At 33.2% G+C, this 16,525-nt stretch overlaps 1 protein-coding gene and 1 long non-coding RNA gene across 10 annotated transcripts in view; both read left to right on the top strand.

The window, feature by feature from the left end:
- Positions 1-16,525, top strand: part of LOC147831063 (uncharacterized) — a 171,791-nt gene that overhangs the window by 98,137 nt on the left and 57,129 nt on the right. For all 8 annotated transcript variants that reach the window (XR_015525018.1, XR_015525014.1, XR_015525020.1 and 5 more), the window contains one exon: positions 938-1,120. Coding sequence is in view for 2 of the 8 variants with exons in the window: in XM_087309579.1 (XP_087165705.1) it covers positions 938-1,120 (183 nt within the window). In the remaining 6 variants the exon portion in view is untranslated. The remainder of the gene's footprint in view (positions 1-937; positions 1,121-16,525) is intronic.
- On the top strand, positions 7,680-10,260 carry LOC147838056 (uncharacterized). Of its 2 annotated transcripts, none has more exons than XR_015525025.1 (7): positions 7,680-7,744; positions 8,018-8,055; positions 8,348-8,375; positions 8,598-8,657; positions 8,969-9,091; positions 9,197-9,300; positions 9,879-10,260. It is a non-coding gene; the product is annotated as an uncharacterized LOC147838056 (long non-coding RNA). The 2 variants fall into 2 exon arrangements; XR_015525026.1 differs by lacking the exon at positions 7,680-7,744 and adding an exon at positions 7,822-7,929 and having other exon boundaries at positions 9,879-10,016.

Here is a 16,525-nt window from a genome sequence, read left to right as displayed (position 1 = left end):
TGGGAGCATGAAAACTTAAAACATTAAATAAAAAACTTGTAAAGTTTTATTTAAGGTTTGCAATCGCAGATCTAGTTAAATCCACTTGTTTGGCAAGTCTTTCACTCTTTATATCTACACTGAAAGACAGAAAATATTACTTTACAAACTGTATTGTAAATAAATCATATAAATATTTGCATATTAGTTAATGGTGTTATTGAATTTAATATAAAAACCTAATAAATATACATTTACACATATTTACATAAGTAAATAAACAGATTCAGTGATGGTATAAAAAATTGTGGATTTCTGCGTGATTTTGATTAGAGCAATGATTTGCAAAATTTTCAGTGTCAAATATTCTGTTTTCATACCCTGAATATAGGGAATATTTGGGGATTTCCTAAAACATAATTTTAGATGTATATTGTAAACTACTGTATAGACATTTCTTACAAATTTAAAATGAACACTTTTTTTGTTGCATAAAATAGTTTGAACAAACAAAGTTGGAATGAACAAACAAACTATAATGAATCAGGCATTCCAAATTATCATAAATTATATAATATTTATAAATGTATTAAAAAAAAAAAAAAAAAAAATATATATATATATATATATATATATATATATATATATATAATATTTTGTTTTAACATTTTTCAGATGACTATATTCTAAGAAAGCAAAGTTTGATTATGTACAAAATGTAGAACAATTAACCAATAAATAGCTAGTTAGCGGAAACCTGCTATGGCTTTTTAATAAGATCTATTTTGGGATCTTGTTTAAAAAAACCTCGGAAACTTTCATCTTCTCACTGTCTACTAATTAAAACACATGAATTAATATGAGCACTCAATGATTTGTATCTAAATGCAGACTGTCAGTTATCTTTTCTTTGCTGGTTTTCTGATGTAAACGTGATGTGTCACTCTGATTCATGCAGGAAAAGCTGGCGTGATTGAGCCACCGCTGCGGGAGCGTCTGACTGACAGGTGTTTGGCAGGTCAGGCCCTCTCTGTTGAGTCTGCCCTGCTTCAGGACACACTCCTGTCATCTCAGGTGAATCTGTGCACATCTAAAGCAGAGCCAGCAGGCCGGATAAAGAGCCCTCGTCCCATAACATCAAGTAGGTCTCTGAATAATATCTGGATTATGTGCTACCGGAGATATTGTGCAGTCAGCAAACACAACCATTTAATGGAGTTCAACCAAAAAGGAAGCTTCTGGGGTTATTTATTCAGTCCAAACTAGCATCAGGTGGATTTCTCTTTCAGTAAAACATTAAGAAGATGTGATCATTTATAAATACAAATCAATAGAAATCTGCAATTTGAGAGTCAAAAAAGAACCGAAATGTAATTATAACATTATTATCTGTAATTTACAGCATCAGCGAATGGAGCAAGAGTATAATATTCTTGTTGCAAATTGACGTATGTGCAAATGTAGCATTTTATAATACTTTTATGTATTTAGATCTTGAAAGTCTCAGTATTTGTTTACGGTTATTTTTAAACAAGGAAAACAGGATTTAACCTAGATTAACTAAATCTCAACCCACACTCATTCTGAAAAATCATTATTATTTTCATCCTTTTATATTTTTTTGTCCAAGAAAGCCAAAGATTCGCAATTGATTAACCAGTGAAAAAACTTCTCTCACTCTGCACATTGCCTACTGCTGGTTCTATGTGCGCATGAATCATCAACACTCAATCTTTTGTGCCACAAGGCATCCGACCGTAGTTTCTGAATTTCCTAAAATGTCCAGGATTTGGATTTTGCTTTCACTTTCTAAAGTTGCCGTTATTTGTATGCATTTTTGCTTGACATTTTTGCAGCTGACGGTACACATACAGCCACGAGAAAAACAACAAGTTATTAATCATTTAATAAGCGACTAATCAATTTTACTATACTCAGAGAGAACAAAATATACTGGCTGCAAAATATTTGTACACCATTAGAAATGGATAATCAACTTTTTTGCCTTATTTAAATAATCTACTTTTTTATTCTAGTAATTATTATAATTTTGAGCAATATTTTCTAGTTTTATTCCTTTTTTTCTGTTATTTATTTCTCATTTGCTGTATATTTTATTAATTTATTGATGTTAATATATTACTTTATACATCTAAAATGCTTTGGCAGTACTGTAAATATCATGACAATAAAGCAACCTTAGAGAGAGAGAGAGAGAGAGAGAGAGAGAAAGAGAGCAGCCTTTACCAGTCAGTGGCTGCACATGGCTCCTAAACAGCATAAATGTAAGAGAAATAGTGGATTTCTTTTATTTCAACAGCCTTTTTAAAATAATTTTAACCCACTGAAAAGAAAAGTGTCATAACAAATAGAAATATAGTTAAAAATCACATTATTTTTTTTGTTTGTCGCATGTAGTTGAGCAGTGGGTAAACGGTTTGTTTCAATCCGGCAACCACCGCAAATATATTTCAAACCACTATTATATTATATTATTTTATATTTATTATATTATATTATATTATATTATATTATATTATATTATATTATATTATATTATATTATATTATATTATATTATATTATATTTATTATATTATATTATATTTATTATATTATATTATATTATATTATATTATATTATATTTATTATATTATATTATATTATATTATATTATATTTATTATATTATATTATATTATATTATATTATATTATATTATATTATATTTATTATATTATATTATATTATATTATATTATATTATATTATATTATATTATTATATTATATTATATTATATGTATTATATTATATTATATTATATTTGTTTTATTTTATTTTATATTATATTTATTATTTTTTTATATTATATTTATTATATTATCTTGCATTATGCCAGAGTTAAAAAAAAAAACATATTCTGGACAATATAATAATATTACTGTAATTAACCACTGAGCATAAATTCATGGAGTAGACATTTCACATTCAGTCTCTACAGTGATTCCAGCTCCAATCTTTGCCTATAAATAAAACTGCATTTAGATCTTCAGCACATTTCAAATGTTGTTTAAATGCCACACATGTCCTCATTCACTGTTCAAAAGTTTAAGGTGTATTTAGAATATCTAAACCAACTGAATAAGACTATAAGGTTAGAACTAGTAACGCCTGTGATTTAACTAAATGTGAAGTACATCACATTCATTATCATAAACTACAGTGAGAAGGCACCATAATTAGGCCAAATCTGCTCTGACATCTTTCTGCTTCAACTCGCAGGCTTCTGTCCTCCCAGACAGCAGCAGCAGATTTAACGTTGCGTTACAACTCTTTCACCATTAATCCACCAACTGATGAAAAAAGCAAAAGATTCTTGCTTCACACACACACACACACACACACACACACACACACACACACACACACACACACACACACACACACACACACACACACACACACACACACACACACATCTTTCTCAGACATGTCAAGAGAAATCGGGAACTTGCTACACACACACACGCCACATTTTTTTTCAGTCTATTTCAAAAGAATGTCCTGACAAGTATCGTGGGCCACGTGTCCATCAAAGTCAGTCTGATACAGGCAGTGATGACTATGGGAATGATGGGAAGGTGGAGCAGTTCCTGACTCAGCCTGACCAAAGCACAGCAGAATAAAACACTAAGGCTGCTTTCAGAAATGACCAGTTTTACTGTTTAAAATTACTTGATTTTAATAATAATAATAATAACAACAAATATTTTTCTTAATAATAGTAATAATAATAATAATTATTATTATTATAACAATAATATTGTTGTGAATAATAATAACAACAATAACAACAACAATAATAAAAAATATAGTAATGTTATGAATTATAATAATAATAATAATAATAGTTATTATTATTATTATTATTATTATTATTATTATTATTATTATTATTATTATTATTATTATTATCATTCACAACAATATCATTATTATAAAAACTATTTTAAAAAAATAATAATGACAATACGCTTGCCGACTGTTAGCTTGGCATGTCATAGCTTTAAACTACTAAGGAAATTGTAACTAAACTGAAGTATTTTATTTGGCACTAACATGCATTTAAATGTAGCTTTTGTGACCAGTTGTGTTTGACTTTCACTGTAATTTCATCATAGCCTACATCACTTTTACTGGAGCTCTCGCGAGATGCACCTATGATTTCGGAAGAATCCATGAACCCATATTACATGACTTACGAATAAATGCATGCAAATGAAATGTGTGTGGAAGGTACATTCAAATGCAGTCTTTGTGTTTTTGTACAGTACTGTTGAAATACCTTGTTTTAGTCAAAGCAACCCATAACTGTCATGTGTTTGTTTATTACTTCAGTAGTGAGTGTTTGAATGCATTTAATCACATTTAAGTCTTGACAGGACAATAGCAATATGATCAAATCCATTTCCAACTATGTTCTAGAAGTGAACAGGTGAACAGCATTCTAGATCCCATTTATACCTGTATTCAGCATCATTTACTTGTCTTTAGATTGATAAAAGCAGATGCTTGAGAATAAAATACATATAGCAAAACTTTCTCACATTCAATTCTACACTTAAAAAATGCTGGGTTTTTTGTTCTCAAATTTGGGTAATTTTGAATGGCTAAATTTTTAAAAAATTGTCACAATGGATTACAAAACCAGTCACAGCGTAAATGTAAATTTCCAGACATTGAGATCTATCACCGGAGAGCTGAATAAATCATTTTTCCATTGATTAATACTTCGTTAAAATATTTGGCTAAGGGGGCGACGTGTTGGTTCAGTGATTCGCACTGTTGCCTCACAGCAAGTAGTTCACTGGAGTCCCGGCTGGGTCAGTTGGCATTTCTTTGTGAAATTTGCATTTTCTCCCCTAGTTGGGGATGCCAACATGTTACTGTACATGTAGTATACTGTAGTGTATGAGTGTGAATGTGAGAAAGCATGGGTGTTTCCCAGTGTTGGGTTGCAGCTGGAAGGGCATGCGCTGCGTAAAACATATGCTGAATAAGTTGGCTGTTCATTCTGCTGTGGCGACCTCTGATAAATGAAGTAACTAAGCTGAAAAGAAAATGAATGAATGAATGCAGTTTGTGTGTTTTTGTACAATACATAGAAATACTGCATGAATACCTTGTTTGGGTCAAAACATCCCATTGTTATCATGTGTTTGTTCTGTAGTAGTTCAGTGACTGTTTAAAAGCATTTAACCATATAAGCGTTAACAATACAATATAACAATATTATCAAAACTAAGTTCTGGAAGAAACAAAAGCGAACAAAATTCTAAATCCTATTTATACCTGCATTTAGCATTATCCACTTGTTATATTGATAAAAATGTTGTGAACAGGACCTGAGAACTGAAACTTTCCCACTTCCAGCCCAAATGCTGAGTTATTTCTTTGCATATTTGAGTAATTTTAATTTGTATTGGAATAACCCGGCATTTTTAGAGTGAATAAAAACGATGAAAAGTAAAAATGTTTAATTTTTTTGAAGATGTGAGTTAAAAATATTGAGATGTATCACCTAAAAAACAGAATAAATAGTCTGTCTATTGCTGAAAACGTACAATATTTGGCTGAGATACAGCAATTTGAAAAACTATTGAGAAAATTGTGTTTAAAGTTTTTTACCAATGCACCTTACTATTCAACAATTGAATTTTTATTCATTCACAGTAGGTAATGTACTAAATATTTTATTGGAACGTGACCTTTACTTAATATTCATATTATTTTTGGCATAAAGCAAAAATCTTTGACCTATGCCAAAAAAATTATCAGCTCATTCTAAAAACATAGCCCTATATACATTTCTGAAGATCAGAGGTACGTATGGCTGCATTTCGTCTTTAAAACAAACGCTACGGGTGGTATGACGCCTTTCCTTTTCGCACTCACCAGCTGACCGCTTGCCTTCGTATGGGCGTCTTTCCCGCTGTTACCAGTTTGTCCAGTAAGCTCGCCATGCACGTCGGCGGATTTGAGATTCAAAGAGCAGTTGACGACGACAATGGGGTTTGAGTCCGGAGATGAATGGTTCCAGAAAGCGAGTTAGACAAAAACAGAAGCCAAAAAATAAAATAAACAAGTAAATAACAGGGAGAGAATGGGGTAAAATCTAAAAACGCTGTAGAAATCAGGTGAGGGCTTTTCTTTTTCTGGATTGCTTTTTAAAACTGTTGGGTTTAGGTAAGTGGGTGCACTGTAAAAAATTTCCAGGTTTTCACAACAAGTTACTGTAATTTTTCACAGTAAATTACATTAGTATCCCTTCACAGTATTTAACTGAAAAATTCACAGTAATATGTTGTATTCATAATTTTATTGTGAAATTACGGCAGGTAGCATGATTACAGCAAATTACTGTGAAAAGGGCTATATCTTTTGCACGTTAGTTATAAAAATTCAAACCTTTTTTAATTCAACGTAGAAATTAATACAAATGAACTTTTAACAGATAATAACAGAATGTTATAGCCCCCAAAACGATTTGGTTACCAACATCTTTTTGGTTGTACTGCACCTTTATTTAATTTTATACAGTTAACATAGAATAGGAAATAATATTTAATGAACATAACTGTGTGCTTAGCCAAAACATAATAAACTGGAATAAAAAGTAATTAATTAATGAAACCAAAGACTGTTAAACAGCCAACAATTATTTCAATGTCAGGGTAAATGTCTGCTTTAGACGGTTTCATGAGTATTGGGCACCTGTCATCGCCTGGAGGTCACTAATCTTTAATTTAGAATTAAATATATATATATATATATATATATATATATATATATATATATATATATATATATATATATATATATATATATATATATATTTTATCTATATAAATAAACCACAGATTAGAGATTTAACTACATTCTAGCATGAAAAACAGTTAAAACTTCATTTTCGGACGCATATAGAGCCATCGAAGACGGGGCAATTGTCCCAATGTCTAGCCTGAAGACAGGCGCCTCTCGGCGGATGAGCGCCGTTACCGCCTGGAAGTCATAGATCTCCGCTACCGGCAAAACACACTTAAAATTACACACAATCTTTACTAACAATCCACAGATTTGAGTTTTGAAGAACTACATTCTCGCATGAAAAAGTGTTAAAACTTTATTTCATTACATATTACAAGCAATATTTATAATATTATGTGCCTTCTCATCCACCATTACAGCTTGATGCAGCTTGGTGCGAAATGAATCCTGGGAGGAAAAAATAATAATTCTCAATTAATACACTCCAAACGAACTTTATTCTTATTGTTAAAATCAGAGATATGTAATATTTTGAATGGCGAAGAAAATAATTAACTTTATATTTCAATCAATATATTACTTTTGCACTGCTTCGGTTCAGGACTCGTGTGACATTGAATCAGATTCAGATATTTTATCAGACGTGTTCATGAGCTCATAGTCATCAACAAGCAATTCGTGTACAAGCAGTACACGAACCAAGCAATATGATGAAATATTAATGAATTATATGTTTGCGTCTTACAATATTATACAAAACGGAATCGTTTTCAGGCGAATTCGACTCTTTACTGTTCACTTAAAGGAGCCGAATTCAACTCTTTACTGTTCACTTAAAGGAGCCGATTCATTTAACAGAACTGACTCGACTCAACCGCAAACAAGCGCCATCACCACAGACAACGCGTCGTCTCTTCACCCAACGGATTCATCCTCGGTAAGTGTTAAAATATGACTTTTGTCCGTTAAATGATTGTTGTATGTGTATTTCTGTATAGTGCATGTCATTTAACAGGAATTTACCGAGTACTTCAGTTGTACTCGCACGTACAGGGTTTAAGCGCGCCTTTTTTTAAAACAAGAAATTAACGACGCCAGATGGTGATTGTAGTGTTTTCTGAGGTATTAGCATAACGTTAACGTTAGTTCCTGAAAAAAGAAAGGGCATTTTCTTTAATAAACTTCTTGTTAACTGCATTTTCTGTTTCAGTACAAGACTGAAGTAAAGGTGAAATGACTAAAGTTAAGGTAAGTTAAGCTCTGACCTTCTCTTAAGTTAACGTTACGGTTAGTCACCATCATGTACGTTAATTTTGTTCACTGTAACGTTAACGTTAAGTTAGTTAAATAAACTCATTATGAAACAAGTCTTAACTGTTTTATTAAATGAGGCTTATAATACAATTCAGTTGTATTCTTTTAAACTAACACTAACACAGTACATATTGTATATTTCTCACTGGTGTTAATGCAGTGCTAACACTAATGAGAACTAATTGTATAATGTCACTAACTGTAGATTTTATTTTTTGGTGTTCAGGTGTACCTGATAATAGCTGAAGTGTGAGGTGAGTGTAAATTCTGAGCACACAAATATAACCTAAATTCATTATCACAATCTAAACATATATATATATATATATATATATATATATATATATATATATATATATAGAGAGAGAGAGAGAGAGAGAGAGAGAGAGAGAGAGAGAGAGAGAGAGAGAGAGTATGTGTGTGCGTGTGTTAGGTTGAGTCTTATTCTAATCTTATTATATTCATTTTTTTTGCAGCCACAGCCATTGATGTTGAAACACTAATGCTACCAATCAACCCTCGCTTGATTATTAAAGGTAATGTTGATGCCTTCCTCATTTTTATTAGATTTTTTAATGTCAGGTTTTTCACAGATTTGTTGTGAGCAGTTTCTTGTACAAACTCTTTTTCTTCTTCCAGAAGTTCCACCAGTACCTCCAGTAGTAGTAAATATTAGACAAAGATTTTTTTAAACTATAGTTTTTATTTTTATTAGCAATTTTACTGGGCATGTGTGTTTGTTTGCTTGGTTTTTAATAGGCAGAGCATGGAATGTCAACTTTGTTTCTACAAAAAAATTTAATTATTCACAAACATCTCAAATTTAGTCCTTCTTTCCCCCTTTTAGTCTTATTCCTTGGACTCGGAGGGTCGAGTGGTCATGGGACCTCACCTGGGTTTCACAACTGACTTTGGATCTGGTCCGAAACTGAAGTATGCTGAAGATGCCTTTTGCACTCTGGAATTTAAGGTAATGTCTACAATAAATATTGTAACTGAGGGCTTGTTTTGGGGGGTTAAACAAGGAATGTATAGGAACACAAGTCATGACTCCCCTTGTCCCCTTGTTATAAAGGGCCGTGTTGCAGACACAATTTGTTTGTCTGTGCTGGAGACCAAAGGGAAAGCTGTCTTTAAAAGGATGGGACTCTTATACCATATGTGAAGTTACCTATTCAGGTGAGTGGATTACATGCAAGTCATTGCAAATGCATAAATAGTGGGAATTTTTTACTGGGCAGCACAAATTAAGTGAAACTCAAAAAACGTTGAAAAATATTTGGAATATTTGCAAAAAACTTGATTGAAATGAATACAACACAAGTGCTGTATCACTTCAATCAAGTTTTTTTTGCAAAATTTTCCTAATATTCAAATCATGAAAAATTAGCTTGATGCAAGAAACATCCTGCTAGTATTCAAGAGCAAGTGCTGTGATGCATGTGTTAACTTTGCAATAAGTGTGAACCCAGCATTAGATTATAGTCTGTAAACAGAAGGTGTAAATCAAATCAACTGTTTTAAAATGCTCTGCCGAGGTCATTAAAACCACTATTTGTTGTTGGACTGTTCTTGATTGTGTGTTTGTGATGGAAATGTTTTTCAGATGTTTTTGTTTAAATGATTGCAGTTTGACTGAGCTACAGTATTGTCAGCATGTTCAAACTGAGCTAACAGTAATTTTGCTCTGTAGTGCAGCAGTAGTGTCCCAGTAGTGTTGTATGAAGCTTACTGTTTATCTGCTCTTTTGCTTATAGGTGCTTTTTGGGCACCAGTTTGGAGATGGAAGACAGACGAAGTCAAAGAAGCAGAGAAGACACATCAACCAGCAAGTGTGTAAAATTATCAGGAAAATGATTGACCTTGAATAGACGACTGCCTAATTTAGCAAGAAGTTTTCTCTCTCTCTCTCTCGTGTGTGTGTGTGTATATATATATATATATATATATATATATAAAAATGAGAGAGAGAGAGCGCACTCTGAAGCACTGCTTTTTATATGTATGCTACATATGATGTCAGATTTTTTTATGAATATGTTCTTATAGTATTTTTTGAGGCTTCACCTTCACCTTTTGAAAGTTTTCTGAAATGTTTACACAGATGTCATTAAGCTGTTAAATAAATCTGCAACATGTATGTGTGTTTGTTTTTATTTTGATTTTAGAGTCTTCTCAGATCACCCAATAATGAAGATTCTGTCGTCATTTACGCATCCTCAGGTTGTTTGGACACAAAGAGGAATATTTGATATTTTTATTCCTGTGTTTAACAAAAAAAAACATTTTTAACAGAGCTGGAACAACCTGAGGGTGAGTAAATCAAGATAGAATTTTCATTTTTGTGTGACCTAAAATTGCTTTGAAATTTTACAGCACCAAACTGTTAAATTACAGTAATCTGGGATATAACTGTAACTTTACAGTTAAATCAGGTATTTAAACTGCAACCTACTGCTAAATCACAGTAATTGGTTTGCAAATTCACAGTAAAATATAGTTAATTCTACAAGATAATACTGTGAAATTACAGTAACTGACTTTATTATCTACTGTAAAGTTACAATATATGGTTGTAATTTCACAATAATTTAATGTGACAAAACCACAGTAAATTACTGTGAACTACCTCACAATAGTTTACTGTGAATTTACATACAGTAATTTACTGTGAAAGTAATGCAATTATTAGCCAGTAATTTACTGTGAATTTAAGGTCAAATTTTTTACAGTGTGGGAGGTGCTTTTTAAAACACTATTGGTTGGGTTTAAAGAAGGAGGAGGGTGAATCAGTCGATTGGTTTGTTGGTTAGTCATTCAGTCAGTCGACAGTCATTCGACAGCGGCCTCTGGTGAACTTACCTGATTACAGCAGGTGCGAATGGCACTGGTGAGAGAAATTTGAGGTCTCAAAAAGCTTGGACAGCAGCCTCTGGTGGATTCGCAAAAAAAAAATCTGCAAAAAACAAAACAAAACAAACAAAAAAAAGCTCCTGGCATGTATTAGGCGCTCTCCAGAAATATATATAGGTGTACGTTTTCAGAATGAGCCTAGGTTAAAAAAAAAATGCTCAAGTTTTGTACTCCTGAGTCACATTTATACTTATGGATGTACCTTTTAGAGTTAACCATCAAATATGTCTTTTAAAATCAAGATTTCACATTGATTACAAAAAATAGGATGTAGATTCTGTATAAATTAGTGAAAAATCCCTCCCTTCCTCCCGACTCCATGCAGGAATTGTGTTTTCATCTATCTGTCGCCTGTTGAAAGGCCGTGTATCAATGACTCTTTGCTGCAGGTGATTTGGGTTCCCCAGGCGTGCAGGAATGAACATCAAAAAATTGCATCTGCATTTTAAATATTATGATTTTCATTGTCACATTAAAATGCATTTTCCCGCGTGTCCTCCGTGTAGAGTGCTAAAACGTGCCTTGGGAGTCTAGACCACGTCGATGAGATTTGCATCAAGGCATTGCCAGTGTCCCGCGTCTCTCTCTGGAGAGCGGCACACATCAATCTAGAATCAACAAACAGCTCCGCTAATTAATGGTTGCACCATGAGGGAGAGCTTTTAAACAATGTTGACTGGTCCTTGCCTCCAGACCCACGACAGTAAAGTTACTGCTGTATTTCTGAGGATAGGTGACCTAGAGCTCGCTCCAAGGCTCTCTTTGAATGCACGTGTTTGTGTGTTTGAGTTTTGCGAGGTTGAATCCTACTGCTGCTCGGCAGGAGGTAAACCCTAATTACTTTTAAATGACTGTTTCTTCACAGCGCCTACCTGCTGTGAGGCAGCATAACACTTCTTTGTGAGTGTTGAGCGTTTGGAAATGTGTATTTTGCAATAAAAATATACTTGGAGTGATTTGATCGTTTCATGTACATGTTTACGATGAGTATGACAAAGCACCAGATAGCTAAATGTTTTTGGCAGATCAGCCTTCACAGTTTGATATAGCTTAGACTTGTTTTGTTATAGCGTGTTGCTTATACGAAGTCCTGAACAAGATTTTTTATGAAGTTTATATAAATTTGATACACAAAATGATTAGGATTTTCTGTGAGATTTTAAAAAGTTTCATTTATAAATTGTTGACAGAGAAAATGAACATGGAAAACAACAATACAAAAAAGGTTGTTTGCATGCCAGAACAGTAGATGATAATGTCTCTTTGAAAAGAAACACTATGTATGTCTGTCAATTAAATTAAAACACCTGTTGTAAACTGTTAATGGAGACTGATTGGAACAAAGAGGGCCTAGAGGTCTGTGAAAAATTTGAAAGAAATTTGCCACTTGGTGACGCTATGGACCCTTTTTACAAACCTATGACACTCATCATCTTAAATCCTTGAAAGTTTTAAATTTTTAGATTTATTAAAAAATGTATGTAAATTTATATACTGCATATGTAAGTATTATATCATCCTTATATCAAAGTACAAAAAATGAATTACCACTTATGCAAGGCATTTCTAATGCATCATCTATGGGGCAGGATAGTAAAATCTGATGTTATTTTCTCCTCTGGCTGTTGTCATCAGTCTCACACAATGTTTTTTTTTCCTTTTTCTGAAAGTCTTGATAAAACCATTGCTGCCTTTTTCTAAAAATGTATTTTAGCAAATATGATTGTAAAATTATTATTTTATTATTTGTTGTACTCTCTGGCGCGTCTATAGAGGCAACCTTTTGAGGGCAGCATCCGCGAGACAACCCCACCCACCCCCCACCGGTCCTCATTTTACATCAGTGACAACCCCCCTCACCCTCCCCGGTCCTCAGTTTAGTTCGCAACTTTTGCAGGTTGTTTAAACTATACTTATTTAAAATGAGCTTAATATACACACTCAACACAGGCTTATATTTGATACGTACCTATACATTTCTGGAGAGTGCCAAATATGTTTTGTATATGTTTTTGTAGTTTTTGTTAGTTTTTTGTTTTTTGAAAATCTCCCAGAGGCCGCTGCATACGCTTTTTCAGATCTCTCTCTTCCCTAAACCCAACCGACAGTGTTTTCAAAAGCAATCCAGAAAAAGAAAAACCCTTGCGGCTGCCTGATATTTATCACGTTTTCAGATTATACCACGTTCTCACCCTGTTATTTACTTGTTAATTCTTTTTATTTGGCTTTTGTTTATGTTTTACCTGCTTTCTGGAACCGCTCATCTCCAGACTTGAATCCTGTTGTTGCGGTCAACTCGTCTTAAGTCCGCCAACGTACCTGGTGAGCTACTGGGCAAGCTGGAAACAGTGTAAAAGCCGTCCACATGGAGGTGAGCTGGTAAGCGCGAAAAGAAACAGAAGCCGTCGGCGGCGCCACACCCCCCCATAGCAATTACACAATCACAATGAACCTGTGCTGAACAGAGTTGTAGAGTTTTATGTTCAATCCACTTAAATTTGTAAAAACATTTAAGTAAGAATAATAAATTTGTGTTGGGACTACATGAAGGAATTCTGCGGAACCCAGCGTATTTCACAGTGTACATTTGATAGAAAAATGTTATTTTAGAAACCTAAGTTGAAGTTAAAAAGATAATCACACTGTAGTTGAATGATTGGAATGTGCCAGTTCAAAGAATATTGTGCTGATAATGAGTTGAGTATATAATCAATGAAACTATACCAACCGAACTGTTTGGACTAATGATTAAAGACAATGCTTCGTCATTTATTTGTTTGCCTGAATAAAAACTGGCCTCGAAGGACTTCCCATTTGAGCAACCAAAAGGAATCATTTTATTCTGTACATTGAACATTAAAATCGCGGAAAAGAAACCTTCCTGGGGCTTGGGATATTTTTTATCCTGACAACATTCCAATTTTTTTTTTTTTTTTCGTATTGATGCATCCATAGTATACTGCATACCCATTACTTGGAAATATATATTCAGTGGCATAAGAGTTTTAATATTCTGACTAATTATCACTGAGTTGATTTTGGGCAACACTGTTAATAAAATACATTCAGAAATTTCCCATACTGCATAAATAATTGTCCTATTTATTCAAATTATTCATACTACCACTTTAAGTACACTGAATTCTGTCGCCAACATCCTGTTTATTTGTTCATTTGGGACGAGTGAGGATATTTAGTCACCTTTTGTGTAGGCATGCTAGCAAACTGCTCTCGTGAAAGGTGCCCTCCCACCATCCCACCCCAAACACAAGGCCCCATCTGCTTGGAGAATGCCACAACATTTATCAAAGCACAGATGATAATGGCCTTGGCATCCTCATTACGAGCGCAGAGTAATCTTCATTTGTACATGGCCGTGACAATGAGACGGGCATGGAGTTGGATACACAAATAACTTAATATCTTGTTATTTTCCGATGGTTTGTAGCATGATAGTGGCAGAATTACAAAAATACTTCATTTACTGCTGTTCTTTTTTAACTGCATGTATGTGGTACTTTTGGTTTTGAAACAGAAGTGCATTGATATTTTTGTGACACTCAGTCAGTACTAATGTTAAAAATGGCTCTGTTCCAATTCACAGGGTCTCTACTAGGTGTGGGACTCTCTCATCACCCTACCTAAATTCATTTTGATTTTGATTCAGAGGGCTGCGATGTGATTATGAAATAATTATCGATAAATCTTTTGTTTTTAATGCTGAATTTCTTATTTTCATAATGAATTTACTTTCATGACATTTTAATAATTAATAGAGCCAACATTAAATAAAATCTCCCTGTAGCTGCATTGCTAAATAAAAATACAGACTTAAGCAAATTGTAAACCACTGACAAAATACAACAAAACAATTGTGGACCTAATGGACAATGCAAAGCTGCTATAAATAGGCTAGATTCACAAATAAATGCAGATTCTTTGTACAGTTCCTTACAGATTGACAATCATTGCATTTGTCTCACTGAATATGGTCTTCTTCTCAGCAATAAACTATTCACATGCTTGATTTTTGATTGCTGGATGTCAATTTAAGTCCCATCGATGCAGTGTTGCCAGATTTAGCTAGCAATCCTTTCAAAAATGCACCAAAATAAGTGTTGTATTTTCTTGTAAATAGGATATATAATAATATCTAACAACTCAACTTTCAACTTACACCTTAATTACTTCATTAATAGTGTCACATAAAGTATTAAATAAAAAGCAAATCAGTTAGATGAATTAATCCAGCCACTTGACTAAATTTACACAAACAAAACTTCAAGTGTTATTTTTGGCCATGTAAAATAGAGTGATGTCTAAACCACGCTTCTATCATATATTTGTTTTGTGCATGTCACAGACATGTCCACGCTTAGAATTCCACCTTTTGTGTTTGGCCAACGTTGATAATTAACCACGTTATTAATTAACATTTGGAAAGATTTGTGAATCAGTTCAGAATCATCAATATCTGCATTGCAATGCATCTAAGAATAAACCTTTCCCCCACCTTTAGGTCACTGCATAGTATTTATTACTTCTCAGGGAGTGCATTAGGGTCTGTTTTTAAACTTTATTTGAAGCATTAACATTTTTCAAAAAAAAAAAAAAACCTGACAAAAAGCCATAGATATTTACATTAGATGTCACCTATGCTATTGTTGTCTATTGGAAGGAATGCGTCAATAGAACCGCCATTTTGGTACAGGGTAGCGCTCCTCTGAAATGAAAGTGGGACCAAGGTGCAATGGAGGACTGGCCATCCGGAGCCTAAGATATGTAAACATTTATGCATAATATGTACAATCTGGAATTTTCTCGCTGGTCAGTATGCTATTTTTGTTTTAAATTACAAAAATTATCATTTTATATAACTTTTTACATCGATGGTTAAAAGATTGCACGGGCATTGCTGACAAAGAGTTTTGTGTTTGTGTGCATGGAAATGTATTATCCTCCCTCCCTGTTAAATTTGGTCTAATCCTTGGCCTAACACACCCACTCTCCTGCTTTCCCTACTAATTCTAACAGAGGGAGCGATTAGTTTGTGAATGATCTCCTTTATGACCGACTCAATTACTTAGCAGACAATGACACCAGTTTCTAGCACCGCAGTATCTTGTTGTCATATTTCATTTACATTGTTTGCTGATTTTATTCAACAAAACTAACATAAGCCTAGTATTTAATGCAAGTTGGTGCTACTTTGCCTCATGGTGAGGGCAGTAAGAGACTGTATTATCATCAATACTTGTTTAGCACAAAAGTTTGTAGCATACAAAAACGAAAAAAAAAACCTCAATATTACCTATGAAATGTTCGGCGTTTTTGTTTGGATAAGAAATGCTGAAACAAAATTTCATTTACATTTACATACTTAGAAACTTTAATTTACAGATGAAAATTATGTAAAAATGATTTGCTTTATGCAAGTTATTTTTTAAAATAGTTATAATATAATAAAGCAAATACCATTGACAACCACACA

Source organism: Danio rerio, chromosome 24 (assembly GCF_052040795.2).
Source record: "Danio rerio strain M-AB ecotype USA chromosome 24, GRCz13ab, whole genome shotgun sequence".
NCBI classification, from domain to species: Eukaryota; Metazoa; Chordata; class Actinopteri; order Cypriniformes; family Danionidae; genus Danio; species Danio rerio.
The sequence above is the reverse complement of the archived record's forward strand: the minus strand, read 5'-3'. Positions and strand labels throughout refer to the sequence as shown.